This window comes from Triturus cristatus, chromosome 11 (assembly GCF_964204655.1).
Source record: "Triturus cristatus chromosome 11, aTriCri1.1, whole genome shotgun sequence".
Classification (NCBI taxonomy): Eukaryota; Metazoa; Chordata; class Amphibia; order Caudata; family Salamandridae; genus Triturus; species Triturus cristatus.
In genome coordinates, this window is record NC_140594.1 from 666540016 (window position 1) to 666562444 (window position 22429).

The 22429-nt window shown below is 43.7% G+C and overlaps 1 protein-coding gene across 1 annotated transcript in view; it reads right to left on the bottom strand.

Moving 5' to 3' along the window:
• Positions 1-22429, bottom strand: part of KY (kyphoscoliosis peptidase) — a 175670-nt gene that overhangs the window by 99560 nt on the left and 53681 nt on the right. The window contains exons 7-8 of the mRNA XM_085634246.1: positions 19788-19896; positions 8985-9102 (exon numbers count right to left, since the gene is read on the bottom strand). Of these exons, the coding sequence (XP_085490372.1) occupies positions 8985-9102; positions 19788-19896 (227 nt within the window). The remainder of the gene's footprint in view (positions 1-8984; positions 9103-19787; positions 19897-22429) is intronic.

Here is a 22429-nt window from a genome sequence, read left to right on the forward strand (position 1 = left end):
GTCCACATGTAGATAACAGCAATTATCTTACTGCATCGCTTAATTGTGTCCCTCTTTAGTTATACATGCAGAAACTGATTATTAGATAGGTTTTTTCAACTACTGAATATAAATATTGTGATATATTTTTTACCCTCATCTCGCACTTCCTTGAGCACTTTTTCACTTATACTTGGAGCACCTATTTCGATAATTGCTGTACAAATTGATTTTGTCTTGAAGAATATGATATAAAATTGTGAAATTGATTTTCAAAAAATTGCCTGGGAAAATGTGTTTATTTTGGGTGTTGTAGACTTAAAATGTATTTCCGCTGGGACCATTTCTTCTGTACCAATCTTGACCCAGGTCCGGCGGATTACTGGGTTTCCCCATTGTTATGTAACCATTGTATGTATATGCACCATGTGTTTTTCACTTCGGAGAGGATGGCACTCGTCTAATAAACCTCGAGGAGATTTGCTAATGAACGGATGAGGAGTGCCATGGTCGGTTAGGAGATAAGTTGGCATCCTATGCGCACGCTGGAACTTCAGTGGTGGAAAAAATATGTAATCCTGTTTTTTTTGGTGTGAATGTTAGCAGGAAGATCAGAACCTCTTGGGTTTCCTCCGTTTCACTGACCCCAAAGATTCTTATATTATTCCTACAGATCCTGTCCTCCAAGCCCTTTGGTTACTTTTTCATAGTTCTGTGCTCCAAGTAATAGTCTCCATTAGTTTAAATTCTAAATCATCGAATAGTATCCAATTGATGCCTTATATGAGTCATTTCCCCCTTTAGTGATTTGAGTTCTTTATTCATTTCTTTGGTGGACTGATCCACCATAACTATCAAAGAGTGGATGTTTTTAAGTTAACAAATGATGGAATCTAGTGTCACTCCAGAGGACATCAAGTCTGTCACAGTGCTGGATGGATGTTTATTACAGGTGGCTACAAAAACGTGAGCTGTTGGACTGCCTTACTACCTGACATCATTGCTGTATCTTGAACTAAGATAGTCGAGCAGAGAGGCAGATCACTTCCACAAACTGAAGCTTGCAATGTCTACACTTCTGTGGGCAACAGTCCTTAGATCAACCTATACCAAAGGGTAGCAACAGGAGTAGTAGAAAGGTCGTGGATATACTTGGGAGACATTAGCAATTGCAACACAGTACGAGAATTAGAAGGTTATATAATGCAGTTCTAGGACAATCTACCAGGTGACACAAATTGAAGTAGAAATGTGTCAAAGGAAGAGCTCTGAGTTCAGGACAGACAAGACTCTGCACCCACCTGCTATAAGCGAGTCACCATGTCCCAATCGACAGTGGTGGTCCTCGCAGGTACATCCAAGGCACAGGAATCAACAGGGTCAAGTGCTTTCCAGTTATAGCCATCCGTGCAAGTCCCAGGTAAGAGTCACCAGATTATCCCCTCTCATAGGGAGCCATGAAGGTCGCACCTTCAGGGAGATAACTTATGTGACGAATAGCAACCTAGGAAGCGACTTGCCACCAGACACTCAGGCAGTAGCACCAGAACCTCCTGTATGTATAGGCAGCATGCACCTGACATCGAGTCTGTGTGGATTAAAAGTCGTGGTTGGCGCTCTCTATATTTAAGACAGCTGTGACCAATTAAGTTTTTTGTTTTGGTTCTCCAGGACCAGCTAGTCAAAGATTTTATGTTTTTTATATATTTGTATTTTTATTATTGGACAGTTTTAATTTTATGTTAATGGGGGCCAGTTTTCTTGTGACTTTTAGTTATTATTCCTCAGTGCAGGGGGTGCACAGGATTGTTGGAAAATATAATTATTATTAATATTATATTTTAAAGAGCAGCATTCACCAAAGCAAACGAAATAATGTTGAGCTCACCTTGTGCTATAAATAGGACGTGTTCATTTGTACGGTATACACTCAGAGAGGGAGAAGCATGCCTGAGCATGCTATTTTCAAGCTGCCTTGTGGGATTAGTGAGATGGGAGTTTCACATGTTACGGGTATCCTTGGTGATTCCTTGAGCCAATGACCAGGGGGACCCAGTGGATGGAAAAACCATCTGTGAACGGGTGACGAGAGCGACCACAACCCAGTGTCTATTGGTCACAGGAAATCAGATCCCTAAAGGCTGTCTGTACCAGAATGATGCCTTGCTAGACGAAAATCTTCAACTTTAGCTTTCTGAGATGTTACTATAACTTACTTATATCTAGATTTTGATACCATTTTCTATTTTTCCTAACAAGTAAATACATTTTGTCAGTAACCTAATTGTGTCCCAGCATTTATACCTCCAACACAGACTCTTCAAGGAGGAGTTTCCAAACATCCTATTGCGCAATGTTTTGATGCTTCAGTAATGATGTTGATCTCCCCTCTTGCTCACTATTATTTTCTTCTTCTGTGGTAGAGACCTTTTTGTCAAGGGTGTCATACTTTCTCCCCCTGAGTGCAGAGGTTACCAAACTCTGTGAAGATTAGTATTTTCTTGAAGCTGCCACCTGTAGCGAATCTGGCCTGAATATAGTTCTTCTTTTTTTTCGCCACTAAGGGTGGAGCTGAGAAAGGTGGCTGTGGTATAACAGCAACCACATCTCCCATACATTATTCATAAGAGGAATAGGATGGGGTTATTTAGGCGTTGGGGTTTGCAATTGGTATGTAGCTGGCGTTTTTAACTTTAGGCTGTGAAAAGTAAACATAGTTTGCCACTTGTTTTACTAGGAAAGGCCTTCCCAGGCCTTGCCGGATATAATACACGTTTCAATTATTTCCATCAATGTACAAAGTTGCCTTAAATAGGGCTTAAGCTGTCCTCTTTGCACATAACCTTCCATTCCTGGAGATGGAGAGAAGTCTCAAGGGATGCATGAAAAAGCAGACCAGCAAGTTCTGGAGCTGTCATAGCTGATCTAGATAAGGAATACTTTGATTGGGTGCCATAAAATTTAGGCGCTGCTTGAAAGAAGGTTGCAGAAGGGGTAGTTACATGAGAAAGTCTTCAAGATCTTAGTTAGAGACGCCAGAGCGTCCCATGGTTTTGTAGCTTGGGGACGTTAATGCACTAGAATATTGCAATGTGTGCATGCCACTACGTTTAGTGGCATATTCGGCATGCAAGGCTGAGATGGAAAGTGTTTCATATTGTGCTGCAGTTCTAAACACTGATTACTTTTCTTTCTCCTATTCCATTAATAAATGATATGAGACACAATCCATAGACCAATGATGTCATCAGGTACCTTATAGGCTGAAGCTGCCCTTGAGTTCCTCCACAAATATTTCCAGATTGACATCAGGCAAAATATCATTAGATGGGACAGTGCAACCTACTCCTGGCAGCTGGAACATTAAGGTGCTACATTGTTGAAGTGCAAGATTTTGCAGCATGGATGGAGTCATGTGGCTCAATGCTGAGGAATTTAATTAGAGAGGATGACAGTCCCAAATATTGAGTGCAAAGAAGCAGATTTGACTTCAAAGTCAGGCAGGGAGTCCTCGACCTTTACCCACTGAGGGCAGAATGTTCATAATTAAAAAGGGTGAAACAAAAAGACAAACACTGGAATGTTGGAGCTCTGGGCTTTTATCAGCCATTATTAGTCCTGCGCCACTTCATTGTACTCAATGGAGCTCCCTACAATCCAATGTTATAAATGTATAGAACTTTTATTTAAAACACAGTTGTATCTGACACGGCTATGTTTTCATGTAGTGAAGATTCCCAGACTGACTATGGGAAAAATACAAAGTCATGTGAATCTAGGAAATTTAAATAAAGGAGAAATGAGGTGCTGGGATTCATAGTGTTTGTGTTTTGTGAGTTTGCATAGTTGTGCATGCGTTTGCCTTCGCAAACAGTATAAATGGAATGTATGTATGTGATGTAGCGGAAAATTAATTTTCATTTGTAGGGGTGCATTATTATCGCACGTGTAGAGAGCACCCTTATATAATCCTTTGTCGTGTTAACATAAGGACTTTGAAATGTAATAACATAAATGTGATGTATTTAGGTTATGAATAATAAATTGGAATTGTTAAAGTGTAAATCAAATGTAGCTAGCAGAAAACACTAATGTGAGGAATTTGTGACAAGCATTCATTATTTACTGTGCTTATTAATCATGTAATTTTATATTTAGGTAGGAATATCAACTGAATGTGTTGTATTTTCTATGCAATCACATACAGCTCATGCTCCATTTCTCTTATGTTAACTGAATCTTGTAGGCCTGAAATGCAATTTCCCAGGAAGCACTCGGTTTATAATTAACAGTTTGAATTTCATGTGTGCTGTGGATTCCGTTCTTTCTCACGTTTGTGTTGCAGGTGGAAGAAGCGGCCTTGTTAGTTAGAATAATGTTTCTGTTTTAGGAGTTAGGCAAGGAGAGTAGAGGATACATTGAGAGTTAAGGCCAATAAGGAGAACTGTTGTACTTTCACACCGGAGAAGGCCTGGGAATCAAGGTCATCATGCTGCTTTTCAGGAACATCGCTGTCCTATGGAAAAATACCTATGAGAACGCTGTCAGAGGGGATGGCGTTACCCGAAAGGAATCCTGGAAAGATACCTGTAATATTGGGACAATGCAAGTAGGGAAAGTGCCCCACTTCTTCTCTGCCTTTGGAGAGAGAGCATCTCAGAACGAGGTCAGTCTCGATAGCTTTATGCTATTCGACCCATCGATGGTGGAAAGATTTCTTAGGAAGACTCCACTGCTGACATCTTTCTATTCTCTTTTCCCTGAAGGATGCTTAAGTAGGGATGTCACGTTAGTGCTAGTTTAGGGATAGATTGATGCTTTATATTCGCCAACTCTTGATGCAGGGAAATTTTCACTCATGCGTTTTGATCCTCAGCATCCTATTCCTCGAGATAATTGTCTTGTGCATGTTGCCCCAACTCAACTTTATTCGCAGATTTGGCTTTATGTTGATTCCAATGTATTTCTATACTCTCATTTTGACGTGTCTTTATGTCCAGTTATATTTGGCTTTTTAATAAATTAACTAACTTTACAAAGTAGTCGGTGGTCATTATGTGTCAGAGAAATTCCTAATTGAATTGATTAAATTGTTAACGATTTTTCCCCTTTAAGCTCACATGCTGCGAAAAAGAACCATTGGATTGTGACTCTAGAACAAATCTAGAACTTATGGGCCCAGGATATGCCTAACATACTTGCTATCCAAGCACCGAGATGCCTGTTCAAGGACAAGGCAATCAATCAATCAAACATTTGTAGAGCGCACTACTCACCCGTAAGGGTCTCAAGGCGCTGGGGGGGGGAGAGGTGGGGGGTGCTGCTACTGCTCGAACAGCCAGGTCTTGAGAAGTCTCCTGAAGGTCAGCAGGTCCTGGATCTGTCGCAGGTGGATGGGGAGGGTATTCCATATCTTGGCGGCGAGGTGGGAGAATGATCTGCCGCTGGCGGTTGTTCGGTGGATGGATGAAACGGTGGCGAGGGCAAGGTCAGCGGAGCGAAGCTGGTGATTGGGAGTGTAGAAGGTGAGTCGTTTGTTGAGGTATGTTGGTCCGGCTTCATGGAGTGCTTTGTGAGCATGGGTGAGGAGCTGGAAGTTGATCCTCTTGTTGACGGTGAGCCAGTGCAGGTCTCTCAGGTGGGCAGTGATGTGGCGGGGGATGTCGAAGACGAGGCGTGCAGAAGCATTATGTATGCGTTGAAGTCTTTTCTGGAGTTTGGCCGTGGTTCCCGCACAGAGGGCATTGCCGTAGTCCAGCCTGCTGCTGATGAGGGCCTGGGTGACCGTCCTTCTGGTTCCGGTGGGGTTCCATCTGTAGCTCTTGTGAAGCATGCAGAGGGTGTTGAAGCAGGAAGAGGAGACGGCTTTGACTTGCTGGGTCATTGACAGTGTTGAGTCCAGGATGAATCCCAGGTTGCATGCGTGGTTGGTGGGTGTCGGCACAGCTCCCAGCGTGGCCGGCCACCAGGAGTCGTCCCAGGTGGAGGGGGTGGAGCCCAGGATGAGGACCTCCGTCTTGTCCGAGTTCAGTTTCAGGCGACTGTTCTTCATCCATTCGACGACAGCCTTTATTCCTTCGTGGAAGTTGGTTTTGGCAGTGGCAGGGTCCTTGGTGAGGGAGAAAATCAGCTGGGTGTCATCAGCGTATGAGACGATGTTGAGGTTGTGCGATCGGATGATGTTGGCGAGCGGTGTCATGTAGAAGTTGAAGAGGGTCAGGCTGAGGGATGATCCTTGGGGCACGCCACAGGTGATCTTGGTGGCTTCGGATCAGAATGGAGGGAGGCAGACTCTCTGGATTCTGCCGGTGCATAAGGAGGTGATCAAGTTCAGGGCTTTGTCGCGGATCCCTGCGTTATGGAGGCGTGTGCGTAGGGTGTGGTGGCAGACGGTGTCGAAGGCGGCCGAGAGGTCTAGGAGGATGAGGGCCGCGGTTTTGCCATTGTCCAGCAGGGTCCTGATGTCGTCGGTGGCGGTGATGAGGGCGGTTTTGGTGCTGTAGTTGCTGCGGAATCCGGATTGGGACGAGTCCAGGGTGTTGTTCTTTTCGAGGAAGTGGGTCAGTTGCCTGTTGACTATCTTCTCAATGATTTTCGCAGGGAGATGGGCCTGAAGTTCTTGAGGTTCTTTGGGTCTGCCTTTCGGTTTCTTGAGTAGGGCGTGTTTCCAGCTCTCCGGGAAGGTGGCGGTCTCGAAGGAGCTATTGAAGATCTTCCGGAGTTGGGGTGCGATGATGGAGCTCGCTTTGTTGAAGATGTGGTGAGGGCAGGGGTCGGATGGTGAGCCAGAGTGAATGGTGTTCATGATTTTGACGGTGTCGTCGTCGGTGACGTGGTTCCAGGAGAGCAGGAGGCCGGTGTGACTGGGGGCGGTGAGTCTGAGGTGTCGGCGGCTGTCGGAGGGTCTGGGTGTTTAAGCTGTTGTGGATGTCTTGCGGTGGAAGAAGGTGGCTAGAGAGTCACAGAGGTCTTGTGACGGCGGGATGTCGATAGAGCTGGAGCTGGGGTTGGCGAGTTCCTTCACGATGTTGAAGAGCTCTTTGCTGTTGTGCGCATTGTTGTTGATGCGTTCCTTGAAGGAGGTCCTTTTGGCGGTTCAAATGAGTTGGTGGTGCCTGCGTTTGGTGTTCTTGAGATCTGCGTGATTGTCCGGTGTCTGTTCGTGGTGCCACTTCTTCTCAAGTCTTCGGCAAGTCTGCTTGGATGCCTGGATGTTGGTGGTGAACCAGATGGCCCTTCTGTCGGTGCGTCTGTTTGAGGGTTTCTTGATCGGGGCGAGAGTGTTGGCGCAGTCGTCGATCCATTGCCTGAGGTTGCTGGTGGCTGTGTCGGTGTCGGTGGTGTCGGTTGGTGGGTCTTGGGAGAGGGTGGTGATTAGCTGGTCTTCGGTGACCTTGTTCCATCTGCAGTGGGGGATCTGTTGCGGGTGGTGGTGCGTGGTGGGTTTCTCGACAGTGAAGTGGATGCAGTGGTGGTCGGTCCAGTGGAGTTCGGTGGTGTGGCTAAAGGTGACGTGGTTGCTGGCGGAAAAGATGGGGTCAAGCGTGTGTCCGGCAGAGTGTGTGGGTGTCGTGACAAGCTGTTTGAGTCCGAGGTTGGCGAGGTCGTCAAGCAGGGTGGTGGAGTTGCTGTTGTTGGCGTTCTCGAGGTGGAAGTTCAGGTCTCCAAGGAGGATATAGTATGTGGATGCGAGGGCGTGCGTGCTGATGACGCCGGTGATGGAGTCACTGAACTGTGGCCGGGGCCTGGGGGTCTGTAGACAAGGGTTCCTCTGAGGGTGGTGTTGGGGTCGATGTGGATCTGGAAGTGCAGGTGTTCGGCAACACTGAGGGTGTCTTCGGTGCTGGTTGAAATTCTGAGGGTATTCCTGTGGATGATGGCGATTCCGCCTCCTGGTCTGTTGGTCATTGCCCTATACTAAGTTATCATAACATAACAACATATGCTTGGGTATTTGTGTACAAAATAAGGGAGTTACTATCGAATATGAGGACTGGGGGTCCAGATAAACGGAATGGGTGCTAGGAGTTGGTAGTGCGAATGTGTACCGGCAGTAAGTAACCTTATGCCCAGGGCAGTTTTTAGTGCTGGTGGCTCCCAGTGTGACAATCTTTGTTGGTGCCCCCACAAAAAACCTCCTTCTCTATGAATTTCCTCAATACCACGCTCCACCAGTGTCCCTCATCTCTCTACAGCCCCTCTCTCACATGCATTTAATTTGTTTTATAGCGCTACTCATACCAGTGTATGGTGTCAAACACATTCTATAGAGCCACATACGTGTGTAAATCAATCTGTAGGAAATATTAAATAAGACAATGAGGAGGTGTAGGAGTCACATGTCACAGATTCTAGTTTGCAGTATATTTGAAGAGTGTTTGGTCTGGAAAACCACACATTCAGGATTTGAAACAGACCACAGTGGTTGGCTTTACTATTAAGAATGTATTTCTATCCAACTGAACCCTTTTTATCTCCATTGAGATAATGTTTGGTGATTTGTGTGGTACACGTACTTCGCAGCAGACATATTAACTCTCTGCACTACATTATCATGAGTGGAAATTGCCCCTAGAGAAAACTCCATCTCTCTTCAGCTGAAACATTGATCATCAGAGTTATCTTGACATGTTTGTATAGACTGAAAACTGATGGACACACAAGGAATTCTGCAGCAGGTGTATGTTTTTTAACCGTCTTATTTCTAAACACAGTCCCATGTGCGGCTACACCGGTGGCACCACCCTAGAGTCGGCCCTGCTTATGCGATCATGCCAGAAGCTGTGTGTAAGGGAAATGCAATCAAGAAAGACATCTGAAAGGCAAACAGGTAGTTAGGCAAATTGTTGACTGTGATATACCTGGGTGTCTTCCCAACATACATTCCAACTCTTCTAAAGCATTGCATCCTACGACACCCACCCCCCCGACCCGGAGAACAGGGATGGATACACATTCAGATGTTGTTTCTGTGTGTATAAGGGGTAGAGAGAATTTAAATTTACCTGCACATTGCTTCAAAGAGCCCTGCGTATCCCGCGCACACGCCCTTCCGGGCCCTCAGGATGTGTTCTGGGTCCGCTGAGCGACGGCTCTTGTCAAGGAGGCCTTCCAGGTCATACTCTGTGAGAAGAAAAGGCAAGATTAGAACATCGAATCAATACTGTGGTTTTCCATCAAACCTGACCAGCCTGCCGCCTCCTCTATACTGCTCTCGAGAGCGAGCGGAGACTTACCTCACAAGAACTTTAAAGTGACCTCAAACCAGTAACGAAGATGCTGCAGGGCCGTACCAATGGCCACCATTTGAAAGAGGACTATTTCTACTAGCTGTGGAAATTTGAGAAAGAAATTGGGTATAGTAAAGTGTGCGTCTACCCAAACCCAAATGAGAATATACTTCTAAATCCTGTATTAGATGTGGGAAATGCACTCCTGGTATGTTTGCAGGCATATTGCCAACACTGATTGAGAAAATCAATCAGGAAAAAAACCTTTACTTAGGAATTTGACAATTTCAAAGCTGTTAGTAAGAGTGTGTACCGTGAAAAATGTATTGGCTCATCATATGTATATAACGTTTATAGATTAAAGAGAGACTGCTAACTAAAATTGTTAGAATCAACTCTACACATAAGTTGGTGCCTCTCTTTCGTTTATTTGATTCTCTTATAAGAAAGGTGAGGCCACGAAGCTGAGGCGATTGACTGCTGCTGGTGCAGCTGTAGGCTCATCGGAGCCGTAGCTTGCCTTGAGCAGGGCAGGGCAACGTCAATGTTCAAGAATCAGTTTGTGTACTCTTTTTACTTCTCAGTTTTTGGTAGCCCACATGCGCCGAGCATTTTAAATGACACAGTTAAGATTACAGACTAAACTAGGCAAAAGTGAACAGTACATACTTTACAGCATAACATTTTGGAAACACTGGGAAATTAAGGATTATTGGATGGGGAAATAGGTCACCATACGATACATTAGTCAGATGTGTTTGGAAGAGATGTGCTTTCAGAGGATTAGTAGGATTTGTTTTAGAGGAGGAAGTGATAGCAAAGGATGGTTTGAGCACTAGTGATGGATTGTTCCAATGCAAGCAACATTTTGTATTTTGAGGTATTCAGATGTACAGTATTTTAACTCCAGAAGCCGTTCTGTTTGCTTGAAATTGTGAGTAGTTTGGTCAGATAGATTGGGTGGGTTTCTTAGACGCAGGCTCTTGTCAGACAACACATTTTGACATATAGTTTTGCCTCGATGTGAAGCCAGTGAAAGTCCTTCAGAACTGGAAAGATGTGATCATATTTAACTTTTTCAAGATGGGGCAAGCAGTGCCATGGAAGCAAAGCTTGACTGGGCAAGCAACTACCGGGGAGCACCAGGCAGAATCATATCAGCACAGACTAGTCGCAGAAGGCGCAGGTTTTGATTATTCATGGGTATGAATATTTTTAGATTTCTTAAATTAACGGAGAAAAAAAGTTGGGCATTAGACAATCCTGTTATTGTGAGGTGATAATAATAATGTATTAAAAATGGTGAGGCCCAGGTATTTTACAACCAGTCAACGGCATGGGTAGACACCAACCAGTTTAATTTCATCATGAACTGCAGGATCAAATTTGGGTTTGGACTTGGGTGTGATGAATTTTTGGAAATTACCCTTTTTGTAGGGTTACCCCAGACATTTTGCCTTCCTCCTTTTGCAGAATTCTTTTTGTTGGCCGTAGGACTCTAGGCACTTTACCACTGCTAATCAGGGGTAAAGTGCATGTCCTTCTCCCCTAAACATTTTGACATTGGTGTATACCTGATTGGCATATTTAGTTTACCTGTAAGTCCATTGTAATTGGGTACACCTTGTACCCAGGACCTGTAATATCAATGCTACTAGTGGGCCTGCAGCAGTGGTTGTGCCACCTGCACAGGTATCCTTTCAAACCTGTCATAGGCCTGCCATTGCACTTTTAGAAAGTGGACATTTCTCTGCTCTTACTGCTCTGTGTGCCTGCAAGCCTGTCTCTAATGCATATCTGGGCTTGGTGACAAGTACGCTTTGTGCATTCTCTCTAGACAGTCACAACACAGGAAGAACTAGGTGTGACCGGTGATACATCTGCATTCATCTACATACTCATAGCCTTCCTGGACAGGAAGGGGAAGAGGTGGCTCACACTTACATCTGAATAGATTGTGTCCTGCCCTCACACAAAGGCCTGATTTACCCCCACTGATAGTCTGGAGCCAGGGCTGGTTGAAAGGAATCCTTGTGCACTTCTGGGAGTTCCTTTGAAGTTCCCTCCTACATCAAAAGCACTTTTGGGTACCAGGGCTCTGGCCCCATCATATCAATACACTACTGGACCTGGGAAGAACTCTGCTGGAGTAAAGACTGCTGTGCTAAAAGGATTGCCAATTTGCTATGGCTGACTGTTCTGAGGAACTGGTTGTCTGCTTTGCTGAGCTGCCCTGCTGCCTGCAGATCGCTGCCCTGCTGAGGACAAGGACTTAAACCTCTCACTTGTACTGTACCCAGAGTGACTCCAAGGGCTTGCCTCCTGTTTCTGTAGTCTCAGGGACATATAAACCTTCTTGCAATCCTGTTTCTGCTGCCACCTGTGAGTCCTACCCTTGCCCAAAGTGCCCTCTCCAGTCCTGGGCCTCGGAAGAGATTTCTGCAGCTGATTTCTGCAAAACTCTATGCATTTCCTTGACTGCGTGAGAATTACTGCTGCAGTGCTGCTTCAATGTAGATGCAAAGGCTGTTTGACACAGAATCCATAGCCTGTGCGGCTCAACGACAATGCAGAGGCCCTCTCTGCATGGCTGGACGGCGACGCAGTAGATTCTTGACATTGACAAATGCTCAATCCAAGGTATTTCATCAGCAAGACCTCTCTGGGTCCTGTAGCTGGCCTGCCCTCCATAGCGGTGCCCTCCATAACTTTGACTTTTCATCGGTACCTCGTGACCTCAAGTAACCTTTGACCGCTAGTGACTTCTAAGCACTATTTTTAGTTTATTCTTTAACAATTCATAGCTCATCTTCAGCTTATCGGATTTTGGTCAATTTGCTCTTGTTTTACTCAGATAAACATTCCCTATTTTTCTAAACCTGTGTGGAGTCTTTTTGTGGTGTTTTCATTGAGTCACTGTAATTTAAGGGTTGCACAAATGCTTTACACATTGCCTCTTAAGTTAAGCCTGACTTCTCTGTGCCAAGCTACCAGAGGGTGAGCGCAGGTTTATTTAGGGTGTATATCTGGCTTACCCTGACTAGAGTGGTGGTCTCTACTTGGACAGGGTGCAAACCCCTGCCAACTAGAGACCCAATTTCTAACAATAAAGAACTTGAAAATGTGAAAGTTCAACAGGTGGAAGTTGTTGGTCATCCACTGCTGGAGTTTTAAGAGATAGACCCTGAGGTTGAGAACATCTTAGATAATGTCTTTAAGTAAAGATTCGTACCATCGGCATCCTGCCACATAGTAATGCTGGATCCCTCCAGTAAATAAATGAAAGATTCAAGGTATAAACTTAACTATGTAAGTGGCAGTACGTGGTCTTTTGAAACACTACTTCTGATTGGAGAGCTGCTTAAAAAATGATCTTTCTTCATCAAATGGTCTTGGTACAACAGAATAGGCGAGAATCGCTTCATGGCTTGATTGTGCAAACCAATATTCAGAAGAAACTAGGCATTCTTGAAAAGGTGTGGATTTGACTTGATAATTTTAGCTGGTTGGATGTTATGACACTATGTTGGTTTGTGCTGCTTTATCAGCTAGGAAAGGCTATCAGTGGTGTTTGTGCAAAAATTCTAGATGGTTATTGTTCTTGGTAATATCTGTTCAGCTAGAGAGTGGTTTGGGAAGATTTTGTCTATTATGGTGTTACTTTTGTCAGTGAAGAGTGATGTTTATTATATTAAGCAACTTATGATGCTAGTGAAGAGATGACTGGAGAACAAGAATGTGCATGTATGAATTAGGGCAACATGTCTATAGACATATCTGATAGGTTCATACTTAGGTGGTAAGTTTGCCTGGAAAAGATTGGTTTGCCGAGATTTTGACTTTGTCATGTTCATTTTATTGGGAAACAAAGAGAGGAATCTGTTATAGTAACCGACTGAAAGGTTTACTGGGGAATACCTGTGAATTATGGCCATATCAAATTGGGACCATTTACTTTCGACCATTTTGAGCTACATCATCCACAATAGAGTAACATATTGTTGATAAATTGTATGCAATACCTATTTAAAACTTTGAATGATTTAGATGTTTTTTCAACATTCAAAATTCATTCATTGAGTTATATAGATTTTAAAGAGAGATATGTAAAGCTAGAAGACTATTCAAATAATTGTTGGCAAATGTTCCAATAAAAATTGGTTTTGTAGAAAACATCATGAGGTATAAACACTGTTTCAGCTGATAGTGCTAGCCCACATGTCTACCTGATGGCTATTTGTGACTATTTAGACATTATTGTTACTGGTCCCACAAGTGGGGAAGCAAGATTGCTGGAATTTATATTTTTCACAATATTCTGAAAACAATTGGAGGTCCCAGATAGGAACTATAAATTAGTCACTGAAATAGGCTTCTCGCATATATGTATGAAAGTACATTTGGTCAAAAATGTGTGCATACCAAATAGATACAGAATCAAATACTTAGCGTCTCCAAATAGTGATCCATCATAACGGATTTCTTAATAGCGAATTGCTATTTGAATGTATGAAAGATTTGCAAATTGCGACTAGTCACAGAATGATGATTTTGCACATGCAATTTAGTAACACATGGAGGAAGGTGGTAATAAGGTGCAACCTATATAAACAGCCCAAGAACGTATCAGTGCTTTTCACAATGCCAGCTTTGTATGGAGGATACTGGTTAGTCTACAGAAGTAGAAGAGGAGCCAGAAGGGATTTTTAGGGTGAAATAGCCCCATTTGGACAAACAGATGAGGTGATATTTGATAAGTATAGACTTAACAGTCATGTTAATTTAGACCGAATTGCTGAACTTAATTCTATGTTTAAAGAAACACTGACAGAAGTAACACCAGACCTACCCGTGGGCAAGTACTCTGTTCACTTCACCTGTTAGCCTCTGATAGTTACCAGGGTGTTACTGCAGTGGTAGGTGGTGTTTTACAAAGTGCATGTTTAGATTCTTTGTATATTTTTGAATGGAATACTTGGAAAAATGAATAATAATATATATTTTGCCAACACACAACAGGACATAGAGCAGCCAAAATTACTATTCTATTATATTGCACATTTCCCCATTTAATTGGCTGCATTGATGAGACTCAAGTAGCACTATGCCCACCATCTGCAAATGAGTGTTGTTTTTGTAACCATTAAAATATGAACTCTTTAAACATACAGGTTGTGTGTGAAGCGCCATGTATCATCGCAACCTTGTTGCATGTTTCCCAGGCAGCACACACAAGTCCTATTTAGAGTGGCATATTTTTACTTTCATACACTGCTATCCAAAAAGTGGGGGTAAGTGAAAGTGACAACATTTTAATAACCTCCCCACGCTATGAGTTCAAAATCCCACAGTAATGGGTCCATTGCTTTTTTATTTTCAAAATAAAAAAAAGATATCGTCAGTGTGGCATATGTCTCCGTCATGTTGTAAGAGATGTCCCCTGGGCTGGCGGATGTCTAAAAATACAATGGGCAGAGTACTCTCAGTCAGCATGGCAGTCTTAAAGCCCTCCTCATGCCTACGGAATCCTAGCGAATCACGAATGGCGGCAGCACTGAGAGGTGGCACACAGTATTTTTCTACAATAGGGGGGAGGGTCCCTGACTCAATCTTTTCGCCATCACAGAGAAAACATAATGTCCAAAGGTTTGCGAAGTGAAGTTGCCAAGGCTGTTCTCACGCTTGCAGTTGCCTTTCAATTTTGTGCACACCTTCCCGCTGTTACTTCTCCTGCCAAAAGTTCTGAAGACGATAAGGAACAAATAGCCCAAGTCATTCTAATGGCAAGGAGAGTGTGATACCCAGAACTATTCCTGATTCATCTGCCTCTTTGAGAGGACTTACTTTCACAACAACAGGGCAGGGATCTGCACCTGAGCCTGAGCAACCTACACCTCCATTTTTGGCGAATTTTAACAGCTGTCAAACTCACTCTGATTTTGGAAGCTAGGTGTCCCTCTACTATGACCTTCTATGCAGGACTTTAGGAGATGTTTGGTGTTGTTCTTGGCACATCCAAACCTTACGGGTCCAGTTATAGGATGTTGTTCTTTTCTCCTTGTCTTTAGCTCAACAAGGATTTGCTGAGACAACAATTAAAGTATTTGTCAGCCTTTTAGGCCTTTCTACGATTACCTGTTCACTCATCTTTGTTTAAATCACTGGTTGTGCTCTGTGTTATGAAAGGTCTGATCTATATGTTCCAGCCACAACCTTTTCGATACACCAAAGGAAACTCAGTCTGGTTCTTACATTCTTCACCCCATTTGAGCCTATGTACAGCTACCCTTTGAGATTGTTTATATAGTTATCTTCATTGTGATCACGTCAGCTCTTCATATGTGAGAACTGCAAGCATACTCTGTCTAGCGACCGTACACCACATTCTTCCCAGCCAATTTAGTGCTAAGAACCAAGGCAGTGTTTTTCCCAAACGTTGTAACACTTTTCACTGTGGGTATTCTATCGCCCTGCCAACGTTTTTCGCTCCATCTCCTCATCCATCCTAAGAAGAAGAAAGACTCTATAGCCACACCCTAAGAGAGCTCTGAGTTTCAACATCAATCTTACCAAAGATCACTAGGTGGACGATCAGCTCTTTGCGGGTTTCTCTGGGGTAAAGAAGGGAAGAGCAGAGCAGAAATGGATCATCTCCAGATGGATTAGTCTTTGTATAAATATCTACTATGGACTGGCCAAGAAACAACCTCGGGAGCGCCTGCGGGCTCATTCTATCAGAATCTAAGCTGTTGATTTTGGGCATCTGCGAAGCTGTGGCGTGGGCATCAATTCACACTTTCTTGAAGCACTACTGTCTGGATAGCCAGGTCTGGCCGCAGATCCAGCATCTGTGAGATACTGCTTTGGAATCTATTCACAAGGTGAAGAATCTGCAGTTAGAAGTATCTGTCAGAAGAACAAGTTACTTACCTTCAGTAACACTCTTGTGATGGAAACTCTGTCTACCCACAGATTCCTCACTGACCCACGCTGCTCCCCATTCTCTGGAATGGACTCTTCTGGTCCATATTAAAAAGATTCAAATTAGAAATCTGCACACCAATACAATCTGATTTCTGATGGCTCTGTGTCGGGCAGCGCAGACGGATATCAATAAGAAACTGATGATGAGCACCGGTGGTGGTTATATTATGGCCCGAAGTTACTTCCGGCTGAGATGTACCCCACAAAGAGCCGCACAACAACACCTACCAGTGCACGAGGGAAATGTTGATCAAAATGTCCAGATCCAGGTCCAGATCCAGTTTGGTGAGTGGGGGTATTCATAAGGAGAGGAATCTGTAGTTAGATAGAATATCCAACAGAAAGTGTATTACTGAAGGTAAGTAACATGTTCATCATAATAAGCTGTAGGTCACCAAGCTCAAGTTCAACTTTCACTGTGTGGCCACTATGCTGATGGATGGACCCGTGCCATTCCTGAGGGAACAGGGAACTGCTTGCCAGGAAATAGTGAGTGCTACAGTGACGCTCTGGTGGGTGACAAAGAGGTAGTGGAATCCGGTGTCAGCAAATGAGGTTTTGGTAATAAAGCCTGAGCACTGTAGCAAACTATTACAGATTTGTGAGTGCTGACAGCAGAAGATACTTGTGTGTAGTCATTGTTAAGATTACCGTGGGGTTGACACGACTATCTGGGAGGTGACTTCCTCATATGATAACAGGCAGACAAGTGAGAGGCTATTTGAGGGGGACACTGGTTTTCCCGGCTGCATCGTCACCTGGCAATCCAGGGATTCCAGGGCTGTGCTTGGAATGAAGTCTTCACTCTCCCACACTACAGGTGTGGGACGTAGAGAATCCTCACTATGCATGCTTTAAACCTCTCCAACCCAAGCTGTCTTAGACAGCTGGGTGGAGAGCAGGCACAGGCCCCCAGTGCCTGAGGGAGCGTTGCAGCTGCCCGCTCCAACCAATCGTGGTGCCTCTTTCATGCTGCTTAACATTATCAGCCGCATGGGAGCAGCATCAGGATTGGTAGAGGAGAAATTGGTTGAGGCTCTAGGACTCATGCTCGGCCTGCAAAAGAGGAGAACGCTGTGGACCCGTGGGTAAGTAAACATTTCTTCTCTTTTATTATTACCTTTTTGACCGACTGACAGGCACTGTGAGAAAGTGACTTTGGCTTCAACCTCAACTCCAGAGCTCTCAATAATGGCCTGTTAAATAAAAAAACACTGTTAACGAGCCATTATTGAGAGTTTTAGCATTGAACCTATAGGCTTGTTGGTTTATCACAGAGAATTGTCATTGGGTTAAAATATTCACTTCACTCGTGAACGCCCCTCCACTATTAAAAGTCACCACCGGCCACTGCCTTTAATGGCATGCCACTGCTTCATTTCCTCTACTTAGCAGCTATGCCATTGATAAGCCAAGGCCATTGGTCCTAACGTGACTAAACACGGCATTACCGCGAACAGTATACCCTATTAACAAACAAAACACTTTGAGTAGAATATTCTTGCCTAAAAGCTTTTAAAGTCCCATTTGATGTCCTTCCTCTTCATAATGGAACTGATTCACAGACCCATTTGTTTGCACAAGTCCAACTTACATGTGGAAAGAGCTTGATCTACGAGTACAAATATAATTCATAAAAAGTACATTTTCAGTCATAAATGGATATACCCTAGTATGGTGAAATGTTTTGCAGGAGTAAATGTTGTCCTAGGTGTATTCACAAGCTTCTCTACAACCCATTCCCTCCCTGGAAGCAGTTGGAGATTTACTCCCTTCAAGGGAAAAAATAAAACAGTTTTCAGGTTGAGAATGGGAAGGGAAACCCTCCAAATTGGTGGGGTATAGGGAAAAGGTTTTCTCCAAAGTGAAACACATCATCATTATGAAGTAGAATATAAATGAAAAAAAGCCAAGTGCACTCATATTGTACTTTCGTAAACTATGCGCACTTAATCATGCAAACAGCCTTTGCATAAACGTAATTGGGAATTTACAAGATGTTTCCTTGAGTACTCCTTGAAACCTGTGACCATTACAAGTTTGTAGAAGTACTCTTGAAAATCTTTGTAAATTCAAAACATTTATAAATCTGCATCCCAGCAAGGGAGAAGATCTACAAGATCAGATATATTTATTTATTAAGAACCTTTTAATGCTGCGCCCCCTCCAGAGAAAAAGGAAATCATCAGGCCCCCCCTCAAATTTTTCACAATTATTCTATTAAACTAGCAATGTTTAAATAGGTCTAGACTTATTTAAACATTGCAGTTAAGTTCTTTTACCGTTTTAAAAATGCAATCAAATACAAGATTGGCAAACAAACTATTCTTGTCAGGCAGGCCTTACTAACCTGTAAAAGTATCCACAGTGTTGTTATTAGAAATGGGGGTCAGTTTTTTAAGAATATTTGGAGTCTCTTCCCTTTTGACACATTCTTTCAGCCAGGATATCAATGACAAAAGATGTTAGTGATGACCCATTACAGAGCGGCTTACTGCCACTCATTCTTTTCTGCTGAAAACAAAGCACTGTTATCTGTATAATTCTTATTGTGGCCAGAGCCTGGTGCTCCCCAAGGAGACCCCCCTTGTGAGGCCCATGCTTCAGATTGAAGACTCCTGCCCTGGAGTCTTATTTTGTTTTATGATCCAAAGTATTTATTGATACTTCAATTATCATGTCCTCTATTCTCAGCACCATCCTGTTATGGAAGCCATATCTGGATAACGTACAGCAAAATCAGGTACCAGGAACAAATTACTGAGTCTAGGATGCCTTTGGGACCTATGGTAAGTATGTGTGTAATTTAAGGGAAGGTCAGACATGCACAGATCCATTTTGGGTCAGATTCACAAAGGTAATTTACACTTTTTTTTGTTGTTGTAAGTTTACACTTTTGAGTAAGTCTACTACTTTTTGGTATTCACAAATTGTACTTTTGTAGAAACATACACTTGTGTAGTATTACACTTTTGTAGTAAGTCCTGCACTACGGATGGCCAAGCAGTGGTACTGCAACACCCTGCCACAGAAAATAACATAGGTTGGGAATTACTACAAAAGTGCAAGTTATTACAAATGTTTAAGTCACTGCAAAAGCCTATTTTGTGAATACCGAAATGCAGTAAAGCTACTCAAAAGTATAAGTTACTACAAAAGTGCAGTTGTGACTAACCCTTTGTACTAAGCTTTGTAGTACTGCTATAGTACTATAAAAGTCATACAAAGTGCAGTTTGTAAATAGTACCTTTAATTTCACACATACACTTTAATTTGTGTTAAAAAAAAACTTGTCTTTCAATATCTTTTTGATCCAATGCATATTCACTATCTGGATCAGTCACAGTACACCACCTCCACAGCCTGTAAAGATATTCTCTCCACTGCCAAAGCAGGGCCACTGGCAAGCCCTTGAAATAGTACCTGTAAAACTAAATTATCCATTATATTCTGTCCAAGGATCCTTGTTTCTCTGATCCCTGCTTTACCTGTGAACCCAGGAGGACACAACTGAATGTAATGGGTTTGATAAGAGATCCAGGTGCAGCGCCTGTGGATGTCTAGATGCTGAGTATTAAAAGCAATTTTCCTTACCTATGTGATTGCAGATCCATATCCAGATGGAGCGCACTTTTTCCAGATCACTGTATGCTTTCCTCAGCAGAACTCTCACAAGATCCTCCACACTGCTCTTGGTTTCCACCTGCATAGTGACAATAAAAGTATTGGATGCTAAGTATCCATTAAAGGTTTTAAATATTTGACTGCAGAGGTCATTTGCTCAGACATTTGATTCTTTACACATGGTCAAACGTGGGTAGTACCTCTGAATCGATTGAGCAACAGCATAGACCCTGTGCCCTAATATCATGTTATCACTGGGACACTGCTCCCTTAACTGGTAACAACCATGTCCCTCAGCCCAATAACGCAAGAAAGCAACTAAAACACAACACAATAACACTACCACAGAAAAAAAACAGTGAAACAACCAATAACACAATACCAACAAAGAAGGCACCCCAAAATATAAGCACGAGACAACGCAATCACAGTGTTGTCACAGGAATATCCCCTGCATGATGTTTAGTCGTGTACCCTGACCTCCATGCCCCAAATGCACACCTGTGATCCAGGATTTGTGATTTTTGGTCATGCCACACTCTAATCCTGCGTGCATGCTTTGATCAAGGCCTGGTCTTAGACAATGATAAGTTCTGGACCTAGTCCTGTACTAAGAGGGATGAACCAAGCAAACCATCAGAGTGACAGGGAACTATTACCCACGTTGTGAATTTCATGCGTGGAGGACAGTGGTGGCAGCATACCATGTAAGTGAATTCTAGTGACAGGCCTTTTTACCGGTGAGACAGGACTGTGTAATTACAGGTCCATTCATCTAAAGTTCCACAGCTCACAATGAACCTGAAATCCTGAATGTGACACCCTGTGTGTTGTACATGGGCGTATGTGTTAGGAGTAATAGTGTGCTGTGAATAAGTGATGCAAGTCTGGGGTTTACATTTTGGAAGCCCACAACCTGGACCAGAGTACAAGATGAAGGGCAAGTTGCTTTCTCAGACAGCATATGTGTATTTCTGACATCTCCCAGATGGGAGGATGGAGCACCAACCGCTATGAGGAAAGAGGAGACAGGGCTTCCTTAGAATTGCTGATTCATTAAGCTGTACATACATCTGACTGCGGCTTCTATTTGGTGGATGGCAGTGCATGCAGAATGAGGCCTGCAGAACCTGTTGATAGGGAAAGGAGTCATTTGAAGGGGAACAGATTCTTATCTCTCTTCCTGATCTCTGTGAGAAGAGGTCAGAAATAGCTTGGCCCAGTCTGCTCTCACCTTTTTGTACTTCTGTGGTGGGCACTCCATCTTGAGGCTATCCTGCTAGGCAGAGCATCCTTGCACACAAAGGCCAGGCTTGAAAGGTGGCCTGGTCAAGACACAAGAAAGGGGATCTAACCCAAACTGGTTCTAATAAACATACATGGAATACACATACTCTGTCTGTGAAATTGTTATTAAGATGAGAGGTCAAGAACCATCATTTTTCATTGTTGTGGTCTCTTATACCAATGAGGGGTGTACTCTGTAAAGTACTCTGGGACTACTCTGCACCCAAAGGATGGTATCATACTGACAACCAACTCTCCAAAGGCGAGGGACCATCACCTGGAGTCTGATTTGATGGGGGAATTACAGGATTGTCCTGGGTTCTAGAATACCCTGCCTGTGAGCAAGCAAAGCAAGCACCAATCCTGCAGGAGGAGGAGGGGATCGTGGGAGGGAATGCTGTAATTGATCCTGGCATATGGGCTGTCTGACAAAGACTTGGTAAGCAAGTGGGCCAAAGGAACTGCAATACTCCCGAAAGTGACAGTGTGACCTTTGCAACACATACTCATCGTAGCGGCCAGGCCTCTGGAGTCGTTTTCCCTTGTGATAATCCCAACAGAAGCTGGGTTCTAGTGGCTTCTGTGCCCCATAAGTGAATTGTATAACTGCAGCACTGCCAAGTGTGCGGCTGGGTTGGTATCAGTCCTGAAGACTAAGTGAACCGATAGGTGCCCTGAAGTGCCTTGTGAAGAATTGAGGTCATCACCTTAAGGCACTGTGTGTCGAAGTTAGCACCTGGCATCCGCCATGCTGAAGAATCATCATCTGCAGGTGTGTGGCCAGCGTACCTAGTGGAGTGCAGGAGGAAGCCATGATTGGCTGCAGCAGCCCAGAAGATACCCACAGACAGAAGCCTCCGCTCGTGCTGCAACCCTTTGAATGGTGTGCTTTGTGCCTGGCTGCCATGTAGCCATGAGAGTATTGTTGTGTGCTACCTGGAGGCTCTTGCCTGCTCCCAATGAGATCCTGCTGCTGCAGGATTACCAAGTGCACCCCCTCACTGCTACTGGACTGGTGCGTGCCGCCTAGAGGGTCCTGCTTGCTGCTTGTGAGATCTTGATGCCACAGGAGGGCCAAACTAGAGGGTGTGGATTATCGCACCGACTTTAAAGTTGGGGAACCAGTTTCGAGTCTGGCAGGAGGCTCAAACATCCTGTGATTCTGGGCAAATCACTTAATCTCCCTGTGCCTAGAAATGAATGTGTGCGGCTGTAATGCAACTCGCACTCATGTAAAGCTCTCTGATACCTTTGGGTCAAATTCTTGCTATTTGAAACTGCAAAAGAGAAATGCAGCCCCCAGTGATATTACAAACTTGGTGAGA